The sequence below is a fragment of the Schistocerca nitens genome, chromosome 6 (genome assembly GCF_023898315.1).
Source record: "Schistocerca nitens isolate TAMUIC-IGC-003100 chromosome 6, iqSchNite1.1, whole genome shotgun sequence".
NCBI lineage: Eukaryota > Metazoa > Arthropoda > Insecta > Orthoptera > Acrididae > Schistocerca > Schistocerca nitens.
The window spans coordinates 149272188-149287167 of record NC_064619.1 but is presented as its reverse complement, the minus strand read 5'-3'; the positions used below and the strand labels follow the sequence as shown (position 1 = coordinate 149287167).

The 14980-nt window shown below is 40.2% G+C and overlaps 1 protein-coding gene across 1 annotated transcript in view; it reads left to right on the top strand.

Moving 5' to 3' along the window:
- Positions 1–14980, top strand: part of LOC126262949 (cysteine desulfurase, mitochondrial-like) — a 146383-nt gene that overhangs the window by 104886 nt on the left and 26517 nt on the right. The window contains exon 6 of the mRNA XM_049959890.1: positions 5829–5963. Within this exon, the coding sequence (XP_049815847.1) occupies positions 5829–5963 (135 nt within the window). The remainder of the gene's footprint in view (positions 1–5828; positions 5964–14980) is intronic.

The window sequence follows — 14980 nt, the reverse complement described above, 5'->3', positions numbered from 1 at the left end:
CCACTTCCATCCCAAAACTGTTACTAGACACAGTAGGTTTTATTTTTTGTTCTTTGTTTTTACTGTTCTCTCCTTCCAGTAACCACTCACATGTAGAAATTAGTCATGTGGGGGGGCTACCCGTTTTTCTAACTGTGGGCATATTTTTCTATTGTTACATCCTGGAACCTGCCTCCTGCTGCAGAACACACATTATTTTATGAGCTTGGACACACAAGGTGTCCATCAGCGAATCTGCCTACATAACGCTGTTTCTGTTATTTGAATTAAATACGGTATTTTTAAATGTCAAGGTAACGATCTATCGTTACCCCCTACTGACGCTAATACTGTCAGGGTGCCGATTTGTCGGTACCCTGCTTCATCTTATTTAGCTTACAGCTTCGGGCACTAGATGGTGTTCGCGTGCTGATTACAGATGCTCTTTGCCTTGAGCTATGTGTAGATCAATAGCTATCGACAATTGAGCATCGTTTCGGTGAAATACTAGCGTTCGATTATTCCGCTTTTGCATCATTTGTTTATTGACATTTTTTGCAGTACATGTTTACATTCTGTTATTGCATTCTACATTCGTGTTTTTGCGTAGTACTCTTATTTATCATTGTTTCTGTGTGGTTTTCTTCATGATAAGAATTTACAGTGTGTTTATTTTCTTCGCTTTTTGTGAAAAATGCGACCTACACTAGGCCACAGCAGAGGACTTACTGTGAAGAAATTTGTGAACTTTTAGAATGTACTAGTGATACAGAGTGTTTTAGCGAAAATAGCAACAGTTCAGAAAGTGACAGTGATGTACTTGACAATATTGTGAACGAAAGTGAAGACAAAATGGAAGATGTACAATACACTGAAGTACTTGCACCTTAAACACTACAGCCATTACCACATCTATTTCAAGAGCTGCCAGGACCAAAACATATGCCGCCAGCAGGATCTCCTGTGATAGAATATTTCAATGTATTCTTTACTACAATGTTGCTGCATCTTATTGTAACTGAAACAAATCACTCAGCTGAACAGTTTATAACCAAACATTCTACATTGTCCAAACCGTATAAGAAATGGAAAAATGCGACAAGTACCGAGGTAAGAGGTTTTATTGATTGCTTACTAAACAAGGGACTCAATAAAAGGCCCACAATGCTCTCATACTGGAGCACAAAACCGTCACAGGCATTTCCATGGTTTGGTAAAATGTTTTCTGCCCACCGATTTAGGCATCTTATGAAATTCTTTCATCTTGTGGATAGTGAGAAATGTCCAGCACCAGGCCATCCTGATTATGACCCATGTATCAGGTACCAGCCATTGGTAGATCATGCTAATAATATAGTTAGATATCATTACCCACCTCATGAACAACTTAGTATTGATGAGAGTCTAGTTGGCACTAAATGTCACACTTTCCTATTACAGTATTTGCCAAACAAACACCACCACCGTTGGGGAATCAAATTCTGGATGCTGTGTGACTCTGTAACACACTATTGTCTTGGGTTTTATACTTACAGAGGTGCCAAAAGCCAAGAAGATAAGGCTGAAATTGCAAGACATGGCTTAGGGTACTGTGTTGCCCAGAAGTTACTGCGTTTGGGCTAATATTTGAACAAAGGATATCATATCTTTGTGGACAACTTTTACATGTCAGTACCTCTTGTAAAAAGTCTTTATAAATTAGGTACATACATTTCTGGCACTGTAAGAAAAAACAGGAAATATTTGCCAGAGAAGTTTAGAAAGAACTTTGGAATTGGGGAAAAGATTTATCGTAAGTTAGGTCTGGTACTAGCATGTGCGTGCGTACCGAGAGAAAAAAAGAAATAATACACCAGTACAACCAGTATATTGGTGGAATAGACACATCCGACATGATGCTGTATGCGTATTTGGATGAGAGGCGAACTCTTCGTTAGTGGAAGAAGGTAGCTTTTAACATAATGTCAACAATGGTGCTGAACTCTTACATATTATTCAATGAGCATAATAAAGGAAGGAAGGCTGTTTCCAGATACGTATATACTGTAATGATAATTGAAGCCTTGGCAGATGAATGGCTGCAGAAAAAAATGCAACTGATGATCCTCGTGGTTCTCTGGGTTTGAGAAAACTTCCAGGGAAGAAAGAGTCAAGATGCTGTGTGTACTAGTGAGGGAAGGAAAAGGTCAAGAACTGTTTGTAATAGATGTAATAAGGGGATGCATGGGGAATGTTTTCCTAAACACAAATGCTAAGTCATACTGTAGACACGTAAATCCTGTAATGTTCTCTTTGAATAAATAATTATCATCTTTCTAATTAATAACACAAATTTCATATCCCTCATGTCACATTACTCAGAAATGTGTGTAGATTCTATGATCTGTAGTTAGCCTTCTTAAATTGAAGCACAGCGTTGGATATACGGAATCGGTCAAATTTATAATATTTTTTAAAAAATATATTTTATTTGGACTGTCACAATCAAATTCATTCAAAAAATTATGATAATCTGTGTAAGCGATAATATTCAACATACTTTTATGGATAAGTGGTAATTTTTTTATATTTTTAAAGTGAATACTGTGTGATATATGGCAATTTAAATAAAACATATCATAACGGTATAAATATGCATGACATTTTTAGCACACACCACTCCAAATCGGCTGATTGCAATATATAGATGACTATCAAATTCTACCAAGTTCCTGACCTGACCTACACACTGCTTCTTGTTCTGACAGAGATCTTTATTGAATCATATCTCTGAAATGATAAAAATTCACTATATGCAAACGCAGTTTATTAACTTTTTACACAAGTGAACAGTTCCTAGTCCATGTCACACAGTCTCAAAGTACTTATTCTGTCTAGCCACGATAGAAATTAACAACTCAAAAATTAATAACTTCTTCCAGTATACAGTAATGTTGAAGATCACCATAAAATTCAAACTTCCGTGTGGTATTAATGGTGGCAACACATGTAATATTGATGTCTCTTCCACTTAAAACTTCCAAAACTTAGCAAATATGTTTACAAAACTTCTTGCGTATTTATAGAAACACTTTGTCCATTCACTGTACCCCTCGAAATCTTAGTAATGCGAACACTGAACTGCTTCATCTGCATCCCCCCCCCCCCCCCCCCCCCCCCTCCAAGTATGCGTGATCTGATTACACCCTGCCTACTGGCATGAACTGTTCCTTTTGGAACCTTATAAGAAGCCTACAATATACCTTCCTGGATTACTCGTCTTATTTTTGTTATGTTTTTGAACCTTACAGTATGTACAACAATTAAACAATTTTTTCAGCCTTCAGTTGCAAGGTAATTTTATTCGTTTACCTAGGTTTCGATTCCAGTAATGGAATCTTCTTCAGAACAAAAATTAAATTATTTTGTGAGCCAAACTCTGGCCATGTCACAGATTAAAAATTAACATTAACGACGCATAATCATAAGATTATGTCAGTCAAAATTAACACCATTGAGGCGAACGTGGACGCTACGCCGGCCAGAAATAAGGACCACACGTAAGCGGCTCCACAGTATGTTGTTTCATTTTTATGGTGGAAACGAAACAGGTGCTTATTTCTGTTGTTATTGTTCAGTGGGACCATTTGTTCATGACTACAATCCCCTCATTCTTTATTCATCATATCTGATCCTTTCATGAAAGTCCAGCAGTTCATTTACAGTTAACCACCTCCTGTACCATAGCTCACTTCTTATGTGGTAGGGTAACCTGTGGCCCAACAATTCTATCAAATGATTTTTCCCTAGGGGATTGTCTAAGTATTTGTAAGTTGTCAGGTGCCGTACATTATACTTCTTACAGCTTCCCTAACTATTAATGTGCTACCTGTCTAGTAACTCAAGTGTTAACATTTCATGAGTACTTGACAAACAATATTTCTTGAACTTATCCTGATAACCTCTCCAAGAAAACAATTCTTCCAAATAAACAGTTCTCCATTTCTCAGCATTCCATTCTAAATATCTGAGGACAACATTGATCTTTTTAGAACCATTACAGCATTTGGATCAGGATTTAAAAAACGCCATTATAAAGTAAGTAGGATGAACATCCCTTTATGGTTTAAATTTTGGAAATTGCTTGAAGTTCATCCCACTTTGTAGATGTAATTCCCATATTAATTCCACAAGAAACCCTCGATTATCACTAAATCTCTTTCGACAAATCTTGTATTTCATTTTTGGTCCATTTATCCCACGACCTTCAGAACTGTGCCTCTGTTAGTTTTATGTCAGCTGATGATTGTGGTGTTCTGATAGAATACTTGGCTTTTTCTTGAACTTTTTGTTCAGTTAATTCATGAACACACTCCTCCAAAATTGAAAAGGTAGAGCCTGAGATTGCAGCTCTGTTGGAATCTTTGTGTTGCTCTAAAAGTGTAACTTGTCCGTAGTATCTGAGATTTGGTGTACCTGAATACATTATTATTCAGTAAAATCTGTAATCTCTGTTAAAATCTAAGTCACACCTCTGAATTGTTTCTTAACCTCATTCCTAACTAAATTACGTTGTTTAATAATCACAGACCTAACTCCCCTTTAAAGTTGAAGCGGCTGATTGTAATTTAGATTTTTTATTATTTATTTCTAATTTTTGTATACAATTCTGTGATATGTTCTTCCAGCTTCTGAACCTGCTTATCTAATTTTTCATTTAAATAAACACCAGTAATACTGTAGTTTCTAGTTCAGTTCAGTGAATGTAGCACCATGATCGTCTGTATTAGCCGTGAGCTCTGCTCTTTGAGACCTGAATTGGCGTAGCAGGTTAGCATTGCTGATACCTAATTCAGTATTAAATTCAGTTTTTAATTCCCCAAGAGCTTTCAGTACCTCCTCCATTCTGCATGTAAGTACCAGCATACAGTGAAAACAGAAGTTTGCAACTAGTCTTTGAGTGCATAGCTCTGTTAAAAAAATTCTTTTTAATGCAAAACACTTAATATACCACCACCACCACCATAAATAAAAAGTAAAAAAAATCATATTAGACTTAACACATTTCACCAGAACTGATTTTGTAGCATGGTATCTCACGATGCTGCCAAAAGAGTGGATCACTATATTTTGTGAACTGTACTGTTGTTAATAGGTATGCAGCTGATGCAACTACTGCCCTCTGTTGTGGTATAGTTTTGGGTCTTATGGAACAGTCTGTAGTCTCTGCTGCCAGACTTCTGAATCGCAGGCATTAATTCTTTTGCAACATAATTGTTGTCTATTAATTTAATTATCATTCAATAACAAATTATATCTTCTTACATATCTTTCTTGCGTGTAATTCTTTAATCATTTGATAATCATTGAAAAATATTCGCTTTAAAAATCAATTTCTTCTTAATTTGTACTTAATATAAATCTTTTTTTAAAGATTAATATCTATTTCTAGCACAAAATTTAATTATCATTCAATAACAAATTATATCTTCTTACATATCTTTCTTGCGTGTAATTCTTTAATCATTTGATAATCATTGAAAAATATTCGCTTTAAAAATCAATTTCTTCTTAATTTGTACTTAATATAAATCTTTTTTTTAAAGATTAATATCTATTTCTAGCACAAAATTTTATGGGTCCAGTTGCCAGGGTGCCAGAATGCAATGTTCCCCTTTAAGAACAGAGGCTGGGCAAAAAGGTTTTTTTAGCCACTGATAAGTAGGCCATCCTGCACATCAGGCATGATGTGTGGGTAGTATGCATCTGATGAATAAAAAGTTTGTGATACTTGTTGGCTCAGCTGTTAACTTCTTTGCCAACAATGACATTTCTGTTTATTTTATTGTACTTGTGTTTTCTTGTTTCAGGAGCACTATGTAAAGCAAAGAATGTATTTTTCCATACTGACGCTGCTCAGGCAACAGGAAAAATTCCCATTGATGTCAATGCAATGAATATAGATCTCATGTCTATTAGTGGTCACAAAATATATGGACCAAAAGGTATTGTATGAATAACTGTGTTAGTTTATGTGAGAAATGTAAATTAGTCCAAAACCATATCCAAATGTGTATATAATTACTGCATAATGTTTTCCAAATTTTGTCAAGTGCTAAAACAGCGAAGGCTTATACTTAAAGAAAAGTTCACTCTATGTCACGTTACATTAAGACATCTTTAAGGTAATAGGCTGCACTCATACACATTAGATTCACACAGAATAAATCACGGTTGAATCAGACTTGTGCTTTCCAAAGTAATAGCATATACAGGGTTACAAGGTGAGGCAGCTAAGACAGGCCATCCCAAATACATTCAAAATGACTAAATATATCAAAGTGTGATTGTTGCTAAGCTATAGTGGACAAAGTGAGAAATTTTCTAACACACAAAAGTTATTTTTAAAATTAGCAGCCGAATTATGGTACTGATTTTTTAAAAATGGAATTGTGAACTTTTTCTTTGAGATTGGAGGGAGCTGTCAAAGAAGATTCAAGTGACATAACAAATGTAGAACTTGATGAAATTTTAAGAAGATAATAGAATTGCGAACTACTGTCCTACCGAGGTTACAAATCAGGTTTTTCTTTAAATAAATGCTGAAACAGTTGTGAGTGGTAGTTACCTTTTGAGAGTGGATGTGGTGAATTGATGTTAGTGGCATCTTTGTCACCTTAGAGGCATCTTGACTAACACCACCTCACTGAGTTTGAACGAAGTTGTGTAATAGAAGCTGGTTGTTCCTTCTGCGATATTGCAGAAAGACCTGGCAGGAACGTAGCCACTGAACATTATTGCTGGCAGCAGTGGTCACGAGAATGTATGGTTGCAAGAAGACCAGGCATAAGTGAGAGGGGAGGCCATCGTGTTTGACGTACGGTTCTAGTGCATTATACTGCATCTGCAGCAGAAATTTGAGCAGCAGGTGACAACACTGTGACACAGAGAACTGTTACAAATTGGTTACTTCAATCCAGATGCCCTGTAGCATGCTTTTCACTGACCCCAAACCAATGGCATTTGTGACCTCAGCTGATTAGAGGGCAAGATGGAGGTCTGTTGTGTTTTTCTGATGAAAGGTGGTTCGGCGTGTTGATAGTGATGGCATTGAGTTGGTTAGGAGGAGGCCAGTTGAGGGCCTGCAACCAACCTGTCTTAAGTGCTAGACTCACTGGACCTACACCTCGAGTTTTGGTCAGGGGTGTGATTTTGTATGACAGCTATGACATGGCTATCCCATGCACACTGACTGCAAATCTGTGTTTCAGTATGGTGATTCAAGCCAACCCATTGTGCTGTCCATTCTTGAACAGCATTCCAGTGAGTGTATCCCCACAGGATAACACTCACCCAAATACCACTGTTTTAACCTAACGTGCCCTACAGAATGTTGACGTGTTACCTTGGCCTGCTGAATCACCGGATCTGTCTCCAGTCGAACTCATGGGACACCATCAGATGACAACTCCAGTGTCATTCACAACCATTATTAACCATCCCTTTATTAACTGACAAGGTGTAGCTGGAATGGCACTCCATCCTGTAAACTAACATCGAGCACCTGTACAACACAATACATGCACATTTGCATGCTTGCACACAACATTATGGTGATTTCACCGGTTATTAATGTACCAGCATTTCACACTTGCAATGGCTTATCTTACACTCACATTAACCTATGATATTGCAATTTTAATTACTTAAATATTTTACCTAGCCAGATTTATTTCCAAAATCTCATTATTCTATATTAATTTTTTGTTAGTGTTGCAATATTTTTCTGTCAGTGTACACAATTCAGGTAGAGTTTGTGTGTTTAGCTATGCACTTGAAGCCTTTCACTCTGTGCTCTGCATTGTAACAATAAGACAGCATCTCATAGAATTATTCAGTCTTGACAATGTATTTTACAATCATAAAAGTTAATATGTATTTTGTTTAAATGTTTGAGCTGTTGTGTGATTTTGTGCTTAAAAGAACCACAGTTGTGCCAAGCCCTCATGGTCTGTCCTTGCAAACATAAAAATTCGAAGACTCTGGAATTACGAAGAATAAAATACACCAACAAAAAAGAACAGCAACTGATGAGAGAAATTCAACTAACATTTTAGCCTTGCAAATACACGCTCCACTTGTTAGTATAAGTAGCATCAATGTGTGTTGTGACAGTGCCACGACATTTACAGTGCCGCCACGACAGTACGCGCAAATGGCAATAGAGGCGCTCCGCAACTCGGCTGAGCGCGGGAGCGCCACTTAGCTACGAACGGTGTCGGCCGCACGTCATGGCACAGCAGTCGAATAAGAGATACTGAGTTGTTGTTATGTAACCAGCTATTGTTTCTAAGTGAGTGTGTTTGAATATCCACACAATTAATGGTGATTAAAGGTTATAACAATGTGAGTGGGCTCAGCGAAGGTAGTGTTCTGAAACTACAGGATGATTATAAAGTTCCAGTTTCAGAATGCTGTAAAAAAAAACTACTGTTCAGAATGATGCCAAATTTGAGTGGAATATTATATAAGAAGGGGAAAACATTTAAAAAAAAGTTAATTTTCATAATGGATGGCACTGTGAACAGTGTAACATAAATTGCTTTAACTACAAATGACAGATGAATCGCAATATGATAGCTCCGGTGTGAGCTGCACATTAAGCCAACTGTACTGCACGTTGTTCTTGACTGTAGCAATTTGGCAATCAACATTTGTGGCACTGTTAGGTAAGCCTAAAAACAATGGAAAAGTTCTAAAATACTGAATGGGAAAAATCGGTTTTTAATTGTCCTGAGGCCAAAAACTGCATAGAAAGTACCAATAAAATTTTCTTTTAATTATCATGATACGACTGTAAGACATATTCAACATGGTGTCCACCATTTTCTGCCACAAATTGAAATCGAGAAATAGCACATTCTACAACAAACAGAATGTCTCAGGGGTCATGTTCAGAATGTGTTGCCCAATGTGTGCATTCAACGCAGCTATGTTTGTAATGGGAGCAGTGAACACAGCATCCTTCAGATAGTCATGCAACCAGAAGTCACACGGATTAATGTGAGGTGGAGTGTGCGACCAGGCTGCAGGGAATTGATGGCTGATTATTCTAGCATTTCCAAAATGCGTCTGCATCACCCTATCATGTTGTTTACCAATGACAGCACAGGTAACAGGACCAGCAGGACCCATCTCCCCTAAAAAAATATGGCCTTATGATAAAAGATGCCATCAATCATCACCACGCAGCAAACTTTGCAGAATGAAGCAGTATCAATTGAAGTTCAATCAGATTTTCATTGACCGTATTCTGCAATTCTGACAGGACATGTCCTTGGAGATGAAAATGGGCTTCACGTGTCCACAGAATGTTTGATAGCCATTCATTGTCCACTTCCATGTGAGCAATAAATTTTAGAGCAAATGTTTTCCTATTGGCTGGTCAGTATGAAGCAACTCCTGAAAATGAGTACATAATTTTATATGGATACCAGTGTGAAATGAAATGTTTCGTAGAATTTACTGCACTGTGCTCAGAGTCATGTCCAAAGTTGGGGTTTTTTCACACACCGCTGAACCCCTCCTGCAATGCTGTGGCTGCATCTTCCACTGCCAATGGATCAGTTGTTTTCATCCCTCTGCCACACTGAACTTCAAAAGAACCTATCTTTTTGAGTTATCTCCAGATTGTTAGCAGACGTCAGACAAACACCTTTTTTCGTACCCTTGAGTGTCCAGAACATATACCAAGCTACTTGCGTAGTCACCATTCTTGTAAAAGGGCTTTACCAGCAATGTGTGATCCTGCACTGAGACAGTCATGCCAGGCATCTCAAGACACATACTGAGGCACAGTTGTGTCCTCCAAATATTTTATCGTGCATTTTCTGTCACTTACAGGGCTGTCTAGTGGCAAAATTTTCAACCCCCCCCCCCCCCCCCCAGTAATGTTTTCCCCTTCGATATTATTCTATTCCAATTTGACATCATTCATTCTGAGCAGGATTCTTTTTGTACAGCATTTTGAAACTGGAACTTTAATTACAATCACACTGTTCCAATGCAATATTACCTTTCCACATTTCACTCCATCAACAGCTTCATTTCAGTAACTTGCAAAACTGATCACATTTCTTCGAATGGTGCACATGAAAGCTACAAAGTGATGAGATGTTTCCATATTAGATGTTTATGGGTGAATCATCATTTACAAATCCTGGGGAAATCAGTCTTCACAGTATGCACTACTGGTCAGTTAAAAATCCATGCCACCTATGGTAAGTTTATAAACAGTGACCGTGGTCTGTCAATGTGTGGTACATACTTTTCAAGAATCACTTGTTAATACAGGTCAGTTATTTGTAGGAGAATGGTTAGTAGCACTATCTTGTTCCTATCTGATAAAGTTCTACACACGTTGCGTGAGAGACGTCCTCTTCAAATTCTGTTTGGAACACCGCAAAAAAAGTATGTAGTTTTATTAAAAACAAAACTGGTATCATAACCCAAAATTGGTATCTTAATCCAGCATCTAAAAATCTTAAAAATTACTTGCATACATCAGAAAATTAACGAAATTCTCTCTTGCAATGCAGCAAAAATCTTGCCTCGGTACATTTGCCGCTTCAGCATACATTATGGGTGACCTAGCTTAGGTCCCTCGCCCTGCATATTGTTCCCATTCGTCCAAATTGCAAGCCAGCAGCATGGTCGCAGACTGTCAACTGATCCAGGAAACATTGTTTCATTGTACTCTTTTCATGAAGCTTGTCGTTTTGCTGATAAAGTGTCCATGGTGAATTTTCTTTTCCTTTTCCTACTCACCTACTGCTTTCTCATCATAGACTGTGACGCCAACTTGTTTTGGGCCATCCAGAAGAAACCTTTCTAGCATCCCAAACCTGTTGTCTGATTCAGGTCCATACATGATATATTCATGGTATGGGCTCATGGCCAAGACACCCTTTCCTCATTCCTCCACAACCTCAACACCTTCTCTCCCATTTCCTTCACTTGGTCCTCTGCAACCTAACATGCTACCTTTCTGGACATTGACCTCCACACCTCTGTCTGTACCAAGCCCACTAACGACCAACATTACCTGCTTTTGGACAGCAGTCACCCTTTCTACAGCAAAAAATTGCTCACATACAGCCTGTTCACCAGTAGATAACGTGTATGCAGTATAAAGTATTCTCTTGCCCAGTATGCTAAAGGCCTCACAAATGTCACTGCAGACACGCATTAGGCTAGTCTGCAGAGAGATTTCCTGTGCCATGTCCTCACACACCTCTAATCCTCACATCAACCCCAAGAATCAGCTGCAAAGGAGCGATCCCCTCATTACCCAATGGGCCGTATGAATAAAATAGAGAATAAACTTTATACTCAGAAGTTCGGAGAAAGTTCTCTGGTTGACATGAATAAAGCGAGTCTGAGAATATACTTCACCTGAGTATGTTCTCAGTGTGGGTTGAAGGGTGGGGGAAGTTGCTCAAAGCAAAGAATATTCTCCAACTTCATATGAATAAAACCAGCAAAAGTTTCTCAAAAGTGGAGAACATTCTCTGTTTTTGTGAGTGAGCTCCGTAGCATACTTCGAGCTGAGTAAGTTGTGCTGTGGTTAAGCATTACCGAGTGTTTTTAGTGAAAATGGCAGAATTTATGTTTCTTTAAAGGCAAAAAAAGATATACGTAGTATGAAGGAACCCAGAAGAAAGGAACTGTAGAAGTTTATATAGATTTAACAGTGAAAACATTATTTGGCTGACAAATCACTTTCTTCCCAAGAAGAGAAGGCTCCCTTTCGAATGAATATGTTTTTGCGTTATTTAGCAGATCCAGACTTTCAGATTGGCATAGGAGAAGAATTGGGAATACACCATACAACAGTATCTCTAACATTTTCTTATGTTCTGCGACAGGTTAACAGAAAAGCACCCTTGTGGATCTGATTTCTGAGAAATGTTAATGGATCCAATTTCTGAGAAATGTTAATGAACTAGAAGCAGCCAAAGTTAAATGGCAGTTGAGATATAAGTTTCCATGTGCGGTAGGGGCCCTAGACTCTACTCACATAACTATAATGAAATCTTCTGCACATGGAGAAAAATATGTTAATTGAAAGGGCTTTTCACCTATAAATGTGCAGGTGAAGAGTGATAACAGTGAAATGTTTGAGTGTTGATGCTTCATGGCCTGGGTCTGTACATGATGCTAGGATATGGACAAACTCAGATGTTTACCATATATTGTGAGAGAACCAGTGCAATGCCTTAATTTTAGGAGATGAAGGATATGGTATTGCACCGTGGTTAATGACGCCGTTTCAAACCACCTGTGGGCCTGGGGGTTAGAATAGGCCCGAAGTATTCCATCCTGTCGTAAGAGGTGACTAAAAGGAGTCTCTCACATTTCGGCCTTTGTATGATGGTTCCCTGTCGGGATTGACCTCCATCTTTCTAAATTTTCCTGAAGAGTGAGCCAATTGGGGAAGGGCGCCTTACATGGTGTATCGTGTCCATCATGCATTGCGATTTTTAGCCCACTTTCTCATTGTCGCATCTCAGTCCTGCTCACTCTCCATCTCTTGGGCGGGGATACCTTCCTGGGTGTGTTTTCTACCTTGCACTATGCAGGGTTGCTTTCTGTGCCGACGATGACCATGCATTTCTTAGCACCTCATATCCAACACTGTAGCCAGTCCGTTGTGGTGGGGCCATCATGTACCCTGTTGGTTGTAGCCCCCTGACAACACAGGGATCCCTCTGCTGATGCCTGCGCTGTTAACTCCCCACGTATGCCATGGAGTAGATGCCCATCTCCCTGGGGCATCGGGACTCCTGGCAGTGGCCATCCTGCCGAGTGGCCCTTGCTGAGGCTGGGTGGCGCCCATGGGGAGGGCCGCTGGTCGGAGTGGGCGGTATCAGGGCGAATGACACGCCATGAAGTGCGGTACGTCATCTCTTGCTGGTGGTATGCCACCAGCAGTCTATAAGCGGGCAAAGTCCAACTTCAGTGCTAAGAAATATAAACCCAAATCGTTCCCCTCTCTGGCCACACCATGGGAGGAACGCCACGCTAAGCCCCGGTACCTCGTATGTACGAGAGTTTATGGGGAATCTTTCAAATCCATGAAGCCTCAGTTTTTTGTGGAGCATTTGGAGAACAAGTTTGGGGAGGTGGAGGGCTTGTCCAAAATGCGCTCTGTATCAGTCTTGATAAAAACAGCATCCTCTGCTCAGTCACGGGCATTATTCGCTTGTGACAAGTTGGGGGATGTATCTGTTACCATAATGCCCCATAAGAGCTTAAATATGGTCCAGGGTACTATATTCCACAGGGACCTTCTTTTGCAGTTTGACGACGAGCTGTGCACCTATTTAGAATGGTGAGGTGTTCATTTCGTCCGGCGCATCCATTGGGGTCCGAGGGATAATCAGGTTGCCACTGATGACTTCATCTTGGACATCGAGGGTGACACATTGCTCGAGAAGGTCAAGGTGATGGTCTACCGCTGTGATGTCAAGCCATATGTCCCTCCCCCGATGCAGTGCTTTAAGTGCTGGAAGTTTGGCCATATGTCTTTCCTCTGTACTTCCAGCATCACCTGTCGGGATTTTGGACATCCATCACATCCCAATACTCCATGTGTGCCGCCTTCCATCTGTGTCAACTGTGGAGAGCGTCATTCACCTTGCTCGCCAGACTGCAGGATTTTACAGAAAGAGAGGAAGATCATGGAAAATAAGACCCTGCACAGACTTAGCTACACTGAGGCTAAGAGGAAATAAGATGGCCTACATCCTGTGGCTATGATGTCCTCTCGTGCCGCCACTACAAGAACAGTTGTCACCTCATCAGTTACTTGCATTTCTGTCACCTCTCAGAACCAGAAGACTACACCTGCCCCCTTGACTGTGGGGGCATTTCCCTCCCGCACCACCTACTTCAGGAGCAACACCCGCCCCAACCATCGGGGATATCAGTCTCCACTTCTGAGTCAGAGAAGTGTAAGTCTTCTTTGGCTCATCTCGCTAGGAAGGGGTCCCTTGGATTACTCCCTTCCCAGGTTTCTGCTAGTGGGAAAGATGACACCCACCAGTGGCTGAAGAGCCCAAAAGCAGCTGGTTGTAGGGCTTCACGCTCACTTTCAGTCCCGGAGACAGAATAAGTGAAGTCCTCCCAGCCAGGGGAACCCAAGGAGCAGCGAGAGAAATCCAAAAAGTAGGTTTCCAAGACCAAGGGAATTGTGGTGGCACCCACACCACCGCTACCTACAAGCTCTAAGTTTGCAGATGAAGTGGAGATTCTGGCATCTGCTGAGGACCTAGATCTTGCTGGACCCCAGATGCAGTGGTTATAGACTGCTCAGGCAAAACGTTGGTGGCAGCAGGTGACCCTGAAGCATAAACTGCCTCATTGAATGTTCCATGCCTTTCCAGTCTCACAATCACATAATCCTCCAGTGGAATTGCGGCGATTTTTTCCACCACCTGGCTGAGCTACAGCAACACTTGCTTTCTGCATTGCCCTCCAGGAAACCTGGTTCCCGGCAATGTGGACCCCTGCCCTCCGTAGCTATAAAGGGGTACCACAGGAACTGTAGCGACTCTAATAGAGTGTGAGGTGGTGTTGGCGTTTATGTCAAAAACTCAGTCTGTAGTGAACATGTGCCCCTTCAAACTCCTCTTGAGGCTGTGGCTGTCAGAATAAGGATGACACAGGAAATAACTGTCTGCAATGTGTATCTCCCTCCAGATGGTGCAGTACCCTGAACCTTTCTACTTTTGGGAGATATTAACGCCCATAACCATTTGTGGGGTGGCACCATGCTTACTGTGTGAGGCAGAAATGCCTCTTAAATACTGCGGCTGCCACACATTTCATTGTGGCTCATGGTAGTTACTTGACCATTGATTTATCAATTTGCAGCCCAGGACTTCTCCCGTCTATCTACTGGAGAGCACATGACGATCTATGTGGTAGTGACCACTTCCCCATCTTCCTGTCACTGCCC